This window comes from Engraulis encrasicolus, chromosome 21, assembly GCF_034702125.1.
Source record: "Engraulis encrasicolus isolate BLACKSEA-1 chromosome 21, IST_EnEncr_1.0, whole genome shotgun sequence".
Taxonomy (NCBI): Eukaryota; Metazoa; Chordata; class Actinopteri; order Clupeiformes; family Engraulidae; genus Engraulis; species Engraulis encrasicolus.
Genome location: NC_085877.1, coordinates 13662190 through 13672189, shown reverse-complemented (window position 1 = coordinate 13672189; position 10000 = coordinate 13662190). Strand labels below are relative to the sequence as shown.

General features: G+C 44.9%; 1 protein-coding gene across 1 annotated transcript in view; it reads right to left on the bottom strand.

Moving 5' to 3' along the window:
* Nucleotides 1–10000, bottom strand: part of pcxb (pyruvate carboxylase b) — a 640714-nt gene that overhangs the window by 567622 nt on the left and 63092 nt on the right. Inside the window, exon 7 of the mRNA XM_063186244.1 lies at nt 1610–1761. Coding sequence (XP_063042314.1) covers nt 1610–1761 — 152 coding nt within the window. The remainder of the gene's footprint in view (nt 1–1609; nt 1762–10000) is intronic.

Sequence of the window (10000 nt, the reverse complement as noted above, 5' to 3'; positions counted from 1 at the left end):
AGGGCGCGGGGGCCACCGAGAAATGCCCGCTCTGCCAGATGGCCAGTCGAGCCCTGAGAGTAGATGCTTACAGGGCCACTAACAGGTAACTCAGGCCCAATTCTGGGGCCTCTCTGTCCATGGGCCCGGGAAAACACACCTGTTTGTCCTCCCCATGTTGATGCACTGGGACAGTGGTTCCCAACCTATGGGTCGGGACCCAACCTATGGGTCACCAAAGATCCACGGGGGGTCGCGAAGCCCTCTTGATTTTAAGGGGTTTCATTTTAATACCATATGTAGCCCATGTTGAATCAATGACAATTGCATAGAAGCAACTAAATTGAAGTGCTACATTAAACATTTATTCTGTGTTTGAACAAAGATGAATAGAGGAACAAAATGATAACTAAAATGAGTTTTCGCAGGAAACAGAGCGTATCACGCGACTCCCTCTCATGCAGGCGCTGGGTCACCAAAGCTTACAATGGTAAAAATATGGGTCCCTGGAGAAAAAGGTTGGGAACCACTGCACTGGGATGTACATGTACATATACCTGATTCTTCTGCAGGTCGCTGAGCAAATATGTATGTGCACATTTGCATAAGCGTTTCTGCACGTGTCGGTTAATCTATGGGTTTATCTATAAGAGTGCACATGCAAAGAGACGTGTGATTGCGTTTGTGCTGTGACTGAAAGAGTGAAACGGAAAGAGACTGCAAGAGAAAGAGTCTGCACACATATGTGTACTGTGTAATGAGTACACATCTCAGTGTGTGTGTGTGTGTGTGTGTGTGTGTGTGTGTGTGTGTGTGTGTGTGTGTGTGTGTGTGTGTGTGTGTGTGTGTGTGTGTGTGTGTGTGTGTGTGTGTGTGTGTGTGTGTGTGTGTGTGTGTGTGTGTGTGTGTGTGTGTGTGTGTGTTTGTGTGCGCGTGCGCGTATATCTTTGTGTGTCTGTGCCTGTGTGTGTGTATGTCTGAGAGTGCTAGCCTACATGAGTGTGTTTATCTTTGTATGTATAATGTATGGTATCTCTTTCTACGTGTAGAACATCCTAACCAGTATGTGTGTGTTTGTGTGTGTGTGTGTGTGTGTGTGTGTGTGTGTGTGTGTGTGTGTGTGTGTGTGTGTGTGTGTGTGTGTCATGCATGTGTGTGTATGTGCGTGCATCCATGTGTCTGCACACGAGGCCGCCTCCCTACCTTTTAGGCCAGGTTGACATGAGTCTGCGGTGGAGGAGGTCCAGCTTGGTATCTTGTCTGTTTTGTGAGTGAGCATGTGTGTGTGCGTGCAGGGGCAGTCCTAGGGATGAGCCGACCGGGCAATTGCCTGGGCAGGCACCCGAGAGGGTGAGGTACCCAAGAGGGGGCAGCACCATCACACTTCCGCTGTGTAACTCTGCCCCCAAATGACATTGCATTCTACACTATTACCACATTGTTGTAATAACATCATTACTATTTGTGTTTTTGTCTGTTGTTATCATAAGCGGTTTTGGCGATTTTTTGCACGGGGTGGGTCCATGGGGTGGATCCAAAGGGGCAAGACATCAAGGGGGCGTCACTCAGAGCACAACTCATTGTAGGACGGCCCGTGTGTGCGTGTGTGCGCATGTCTAGACTACGGTACCTGTTTGGCCAGGGTGACCGAGTCGGCCGTCAGTCGGTCCCTGAGGTGGGGGTCCAGCAGGGCGGCGGGTGCGATCTCCACCACTTTCTGGTGCCTCCTCTGGATGGAGCAGTCCCTCTCGTACAGGTGCACCACGTTACCATACTTATCACCTGCAGAACGACAAGAAAGATGGTGAACAGGGGAGAGGGGGAGAAAGTAGGAGAGAGAGAGAGAGAGAGAGAGAGAGAGAGAGAGAGAGAGAGAGAGAGAGAGAGAGAGAGAGAGAGAGAGAGAGAGAGAGAGAGAGAGCAGTCCCTCTCATACAGGTGCACTAAGTTACCATACTTATTACCTGCAGAATGACAAGGAAGAGGGTGAACAGGGGGGAGAGGGAGGGAGATAGGGTAACAGTTTATAATAATGTCTGCTTGTAAAGCATTAATAACATTCAGTAAATGATTAACTAATGATGAACAAAACATTTAAAAAAAATTGCAAATGATTAGGAAATGTTAACATGTGTTTGTAAATGACTAGGAAATGTTAAGTTAATATTTTATATGTATCAAACATTTACAAATTGGTTGTAAATGAATTAAATACTTTGTTATAAGGTATGTAAAATCTTGAATATATTATTTGTAGATATTTTATCATATCTTTAAGATATTAATAAAACTTAGTTAATAATAAAAAACATTTGTTGATGTTTTGCTCATCATTAGTTAATTATGTACTAAGTCTTTACTAAGCAGACATTAATAACATAAAGTGTTACCGGAGATAGAGAGAGAGTGTGTACAGTCCATCTCATACAGGTACACCAAGTTACCAGAGAGAGAGAGAGAGAGAGAGAGAAGAGAGAGAGAGAGCAGTCCCTTTCGCACAAGTACACCAGGTTACCAGAGAGAGGGAGAGAGAGAGAGAGAGAGAGAGAGAGAGAGAGAGAGAGAGAGAGAGAGAGAGAGAGAGAGAGAGAGAGAGAGAGAGAGAGATACGTATCACCTGAAGTGGGACAAGAAAGGGTGTGAGTGAGAGTGAAGGAGGGGTATTAAGGAGAGTGAGACAGAGAAAGGGAGAGAGAGAGAGAGAGAGAGAGAGAGAGAGAGAGAGAGAGAGAGAGAGAGAGAGAGAGAGAGAGAGAGAGAGAGAGAGAGAGAGAGAGAGAAGAGAAACAGAGAAGTGCTTGGATTGTACAAAATGATGGATTGAAAGATGAGTGAATTAGGGAGAGAAGTAGAGAGTGTGCCAGGGAGTCTCTGGATGGACAGGTGAACTGCTACTGTACACTGACACACTTGTCACATCATGTCCGAGAGAGAGAGAGAGAGAGAGAGAGAGAGAGAGAGAGAGAGAGAGAGAGAGAGAGAGAGAGAGAGAGAGAGATGGAAATAGTGAATGAGACAGAGAGAAATACAGTGTAGGGTGACAGAGAGGACATCTCCGGGATGGTTTAGGGGGCTGTGACAATGTCTTGAGTCATGAGGTCTTGCAATATTAAAATGTGACAATATTTCTCGTCTGGGGTGGCTGGAAAGCTGTCTTGTGGAGTGAGGACCCCTCCAGCCCCACAGCACAGCATGACACCGAATGACTGATGGGAATTAGCATGGAAGATGCCCCTTCAAATGTTATGCCCTTTTTTAAGTTGGTGTGGCAGCATTTGGGCAGCCCAAGTGGAAACGTTATCGGAAAAAAAATGATGACAGACGAGACGCATAACCGATATGTAAAGCAGGGCTGGCGGGAAAACGGGAGGATTCACCGACTTGCGTCAACGGGCCGGAATAAACGTTCCCGATGTGGCGTGCCTCTTGATTTAAATACTGCGCTTTGAATTAAATTTGAAGCGGGTGACCTGAGGCGGTGCCGTTTCCAACGTGTTTTCGTCTGTAAAAGCGCAATTTTATGGCACATTATTTTTTTTAGTTTAGTGCCCCTATAACTTTACGAAAATTCATTTAGAAATATGAGCACAGAGTTAGCTTGTTGATTTCTCGGCTCTCTGTTTCTCCTCAGTGCTCTAATCTTTGGTCCAGTGCTGTGTGAGTCACTGCCAAGCCCGAGCGACACTCTCGATATAAGTCATATGTCTGGCAAACACTTTAGATTTTCCGAGCGAGACGGACAAATTGATGTAACAAATGCAATTTGGAAAGTATGCCCGTTTCGCAATGAAGTACACAGGGAGTGCTACAAAACCTGAGCACCGAGTCTGAAGCAGTGACATGGAGAGAGTGCAAAGAAAAGGTTTCTCTCTCTCTCTCTCTCTCTCTCTCTCTCTCTCTCTCTCTCTCTCCCTATACTTTCCACTTCAAGTCAAGTCAAGTCAAGTAGGTTTTATTGTCAATTTCTTTACATGCACTGGTCATACAAAGAATTTGAAATTACATTTCTTGCTTTCCCATTAGACATAGACTAATCTAGGTAAGGACATAGACAGTATAGACATAGACAGTACTTATACATGGACTTAAGACAGTATGGACATAGACAGTGCTCATACAGACATTTAAAGTGCAAGACTGGACAACAGAAGACTTGTAGAGGACATACATTAAGAGGTATCTGTTGTGCTTTTGTGCTTTTCCTAAAAAAAGTCCTTTATAGCGTTCTGACATGGTAATAGTAGCATTTTGAAGAAAATAAATATTAAAAAAAGGTCTGTCAAGTACACCAGCAGCAGTGTGTGTGTGTGTGTGTGTGTGTGTGTGTGTGTGTGTGTGTGTGTGTGTGTGTGTGTGTGTGTGTGTGTATGTGTGTGTATGTGTTTAGTGCAGGTAGAAGGTGCGGTGTGCGTCTTGTGTGTGTGTTCGTGTGTCTGTGTGTGTGTGTGTGTGTGTGTGTGTGTGTGTGTGTGTGTGTGTGTGTGTATGTGTGTGTGTGTGTGTGTGTGTGTGTGTGTGTGTGTGTGTGTGTGTGTGTGTGTGTGTGTGTGTGTGTGTGTGTGTGTGTGTGTGTGTGTGTGTGTGTCAGTGTGTGTATGTTTGGGTTTAGTGCAGAAAGTGCAGTGTGCTTGTGTGTGTGTGTGTGTGTGTGTGTGTGTGTGTGTGTGTGTGTGTGTGTGTGTGTGTGTGTGTGTGTGTGTGTGGTGTGTGTGTGTGTGTGTGTGTGTGTGTGTGTGTGTGTGTGTGTGTTGTGTGTGTGTGTGTGTGTGTGTGTGTGTGTGTGTGTGCATGTTTTGAGTTAGTGCAGGTTGAAAGTTCAGTCACGAGTATAGTAGTGCAGGTGGAATGTTCAGTCGCAGATATGGTGGTGGGGGGATGGGGGGGGGGTTGTCAGTGGCCTTGCTGGCTAGAGGCTGACAGTGGAGGGAGAGTGGGTTGAGTGTTCAGCATCTTGATCGCTTGGTGCATTGTGCTGCTCGCCAGCCTGGTGGTACGGGAACGGAGGCGCCTGTACCTCTTTCCAGAGGGCAGGAGGCTGAGCAGTTTGTGTGCAGGGTGGCTTGTGTCTTTGATGATCATCAGTGCTTTTCCGGTTGAGGCGTGTGGTGTAAATGTCCTGCAGGGAGGGGAGTGGTACTCCAATGATCTTCTTCGCTGTGTTCACAACACGCTGGAGTGTCTTCCTGTTTTTCTCCGTGCAGCTTCCTCCCCACACTGTGATGCAGTTGGACACGACGCTCTCTATGGTTCCTCTGTAGAATGTTGTCATGATGGAGGGTGTAGCACTTGCCTTCTTTAGTTTGCGCAGGAAGTAGAGACGCTAATGGGCCTTCTTCGCCAGTGATGTAGTGTTGGTGGTCCAAGAGAGGTCGTCGCTGATGTGCACTCCAAGGAACTTGGTGCTGCTCACTCTCTCCACAGCATCGCCGTCGATGGTCAGTGGTGGCAGTTGTTTTTGGACCCTTTGGAAGTTGACAACAATCTCCTTGGTCTTGTTGACATTCAGCAGGAGGTTGTTGTCTTTGCACCATCTGGCCAGCAGGTCTACTTCTTCTCTGTAGTGAGTCTCATCGCCCTTGGTGATGAGGCCCACCAGTGTTGTATCATCCGCAAACTTCACTAGATGGTTAGTGCTGTGGGTCGTTGTGCAGTCGTGTGTCAGCAGCATGAACAGCAGGGGGCTGAGAACACAACCTTGCGGAGCCCCCGTGCTCAGGGTCAGGGTGCTCGAGGTGTTGTTCCCTACCCGTACTGCTTGTGGTCTTTGCATCAGGAAGTCCAGCAGCCAGTTGCAGAGGGAGGTGCTGAAACCTAGTTTGTCCAGTTTTCTGATGAGTTGTTGTGGTATTATGGTATTGAATGCTGAACTGAAGTCAATGAACAGCATTCTCACATATGAGTCTTTATTGTCCAAGTGGGTGAGGGCTGGATGGAGGGCAGAGCAAATTGCATCCTCCGTGGATCGCTTGGCTCGGTATGCGAACTGGTAGGGGTCTAGGGTGGGGGGTAGGGTGGCTTTGATGTGTGACAGGACTAGCCGTTCGAAGCACTTCATGATTATGGGCGTCAGTGCTACAGGACGGTAGTCATTGAAGCATGATGGTGATGATTTCTTCGGCACAGGTATGATGGTAGCAGCTTTGAAAAGTGATGGGATGACTGCTTGCTCCAGAGAGATGTTAAAGATGTCGATTTCATTCGATTGTGCTACCAAGACGACTGGTGAACAAAGTACCAAAGCTCTCCTGGATAACACCTGCCATTGTTACATTTGAACGTAACTATTTTATATTACTTAAATATTGCACATAATGGAGAAAGCAGCAGTGCATAGACAAAAAATGTGGTTTGATGTGGTTAAGAGTTCCTATACAAAAGTAGGATAGCGGCTGAGTTCTTTTGTTGTTTAGCGCCGCAATGTCTGACATGAATAAGTGTGAAACACACTTATGCGAAAAGAAAAGGAAGCGTCAGCACATCAACCTATATAAGGCTGAGTGATATATCATTGCACCACGTTTGCATCATGGTCTGTGCCGCTGAATCACGCTGTGTTCTAATCATGTCAGGTGGAGAAGCTGTGGGCTACACACAGTGAAAAAAGAAAAACAGAAGAAAAGAAAATCACAGTGTTAATTTAACACCTACACAGTTGAATGTAACGCTCACAGTGTTATTCCTTCACTTTTAAGTGTTGAATTAACACTGCAACAATTTACTGTGTAGAGGGTGAAGGAGTTGGCCTTGTAACATCGTACATCCTGTTGTATTATGCAATTCCTCTATGAGGAGGAAATAATGTGGACTCAATAATGGTGAGTGGGGCTGGTGAATAAAGCAGCACGCTCCTGCTCCTTTACTTAACATCTAATGGTTGAGAGGTCCTTACTTAACAGCAATAACAACACCATTGTATTTATATATAATTTAAATTCATACAGTGCTTTTCAACACACTCAAAACGCTTAAGCAAAAGCCTCTTACCAGCCAGTAGCTTCAGGGGGTTACTGGAAGATATGTGTGTAAGATTGTCAGAGAAATAGCATTGTGTCTATGCATGCATTGTCAAATCGCTTATTATCTCAATAGCAATGAAATGTGTTGTCTTGTGCCAGCAGTTTCTTTCACACAACAGCATACATTATGCGATTGCTCACACACAGGGCCGCTGACAGCTTTTTCTGGGCCCAGGACAATGTCACCTGAAAGGGCCCCCCGACCCAACACATCTATCTCCCTGAGCCCGGGACAACATACCCGTTTGTCCATCTCACCCCACCCCTCCACCCCCCGTTGGTGGGCCTGGTCACACATGAACATACTTATCACATCACTGCCATGCAGACCCAGCATGCACCATGAGCAGAGTTAGATTAAGATGGCCTGGGGCGCTAGATTACGATGGCCTGGGGCCCCTAGGCTACAAGTTGCTGAAGGTTAACACCTTAAACTTTTTATTTAGATTAGATTAAAGATAACGTACTAAACAACTTTACTCAGGATGACAGAGGAATTTTTCAACATTGCATCCTGGCAGGTGGGGGCCCCTAGGCTGCAGTCATATCTAGCCAGTGCATTAATCCGGCCCTGACCATGAGGCAACATTACAGACATTATCAGAATGAATAAACAGTGAAACGTGTCTCATTGTGTCAGGAGCTGCTTTCACATGGAGAGTATTTCATGTATTGAGTGCATCACATGTGCCGTATCACTTGAAGTGATTAATTATTCATTCTTCACATGTGCATATACAGTACATTTGTATATGCAGAATGGACCCCAAGAGAGTATTGCCGTATTGCTTGAGTGATTTAAATATTCATTCTTGGTATGTACATAGGCGATATCTCCATATACATGCAGAATGAATCATGAAGCACACTGCCTCATCCAGCTACGGAGAGACAGTCCTGTCCTCTCAATTTAGTATACCCAAATGGACACTTCACACATATTATGGCGATGAAATGTGATTTCAGTAACAGTGCAGTGTGGGCTCATTGACAGCGAAATGTATATTAGGCGCTTCTTCGAATGAAGAATGCCCAATGCATGTTGTGTGTCGCCTCACTCTCATACATACAATGTCCAGAATGGAACATTGCGTTCAGACTATATTGCCTCAATCAAGCACTAATTTGAGCGACCATCTTCTCAAAAGAAAATATGACAACTACAGTATTATCCCAATGCAATGTGTCTGCAATAACAATAATAGTGAAATGTGTGTCTCATCACTTCATATGTCCAAATATATCCAGTCTGGACCGTTAAAAGAATATTGCCTCATATACTGTAGTCAATAATGTGACTATGATGGAGTGACCATCACTAGGATTGTGGGTGTGTTCTGACTGTCACGCCAAGGAACCTGGCTCTTTGGTGTAGCAGTCAGTGCCTCAGTTTGGTACCCCAGATGGTCTGGGTTCGAGTCCCAATGGGGCAACTCTATTTCCCTTCGCTACAAATGGTGTCGGAAGATGAGTTTATTTAATAAGAAGATACAATGAAGGAAACATCTATTGAAGTAAAACATGATATTTATTTGCCTCATTCTCACGCACCCAAATATATCAACTCTTGCCTCTTGCAGCTGGGTGTTTCGTTACAGCCTCGGGTCAAGCTGTCTTCGCATAGCATTGTGGGAGAAATGTTTGTTTAATACTGAGGGACGCTGGGGGGCAAACCGGTCAGTGGTCATGGGCCCAGGGAGAGAGGGGGCCCAAAACTGGGTCTTCGTTTCATTGTATTTATTGGGTGGAGAGCAGAGTTGTATAAAGTACAAGTAGAAGTACTCTTACATATGTATTTACAACACTAGTGTTATGCTATTACATGGTAGGATCTTTGTAATACCATACAACTGTTGTAATTACATCTGAAAGACTACTTCTAGAAGAGTACTTCTACTTTATACAACTTTAGTGGAGGGCCCTGTTCAGATGACTTTGTCCATGGCCCAGCCAAAGTTGCAAGTAGACCTGATGGCATCCAACTGGTAGCTGCATATTATGTACACAGGAACAAAATGCAGTGTTAATTCAAAACTTAGTCAATTTAACATCTTCTTGTGTGGATTTGGTCCCGGAGTACTGTCTAAATGTCAAGTTAACAATGCATTTTTCTGTATGCAGTGAATTAGCATGGATTTTATTTCCTGTAGTGCTGTGTCGGTTAACTCGAAACGTTAACTCAACCGTGGTTAAGAGGGTCCGCAGGGAAATTCTATAATTGCAAAATAACCACATAATTGATGAGTACTACTGCATCCAAGTTTAAACAAAATTAAAGAGATGGACACTTCAAAATAAGCATTTGGGTGTAGAGAGCTCAATTAAGTGTGCAAATGGAAAGGCATTACTTTGATCGTCATCTTACTGATAATTAGTGGTGCTCATCGTTTTAGCAGTGGGTGGTGGTGCCTATAGGGAAAATGCGAACGTGCCTGCTGCATGTTTCCACAGTTGTTGTGACACAAGTGTGTGTGTGTGTGTGTGTGTGTGTGTGTGTGTGTGTGTGTGTGTGTGTGTGTGTGTGTGTGTGTGTGTGTGTGTGTGTGTGTGTGTGTGTGTGTGTGTGTGTGTGTGTGTGTGTGTGTGCGTGCGAGTGCACGCGTGAGTGCGTGCGCACGATTATGCATGCCTGCCTGCATGCCTGTGTGTGTGTGGGCATATGTGCGCAGTATGTATGTAGCATGTGACTGTGTATATATGCAACATCCACACTTGTGCTTATCTGGCTTTATTTGTCTGATATAGGGACAGAGAAACCAGGATTCTGCATCTATATATAAGCTCTCTTTCAGGCCAAACCCTTTTTAATCAGCATATTTTATTTCTCTCTTGTGATTACGATTGCGATTATGATGATTTCTACAAGCTGTTGATCTATATTAAAAAATGAGTCATTAATCGATTCATTCATTCACTTTGAAGTGCTTCCAAAAAAGATCTTGTGGGAGGAGAGGGCTTAAATTGAAAGGAAATGTAGGAACACAAGATCCGATTTTAAAACATGC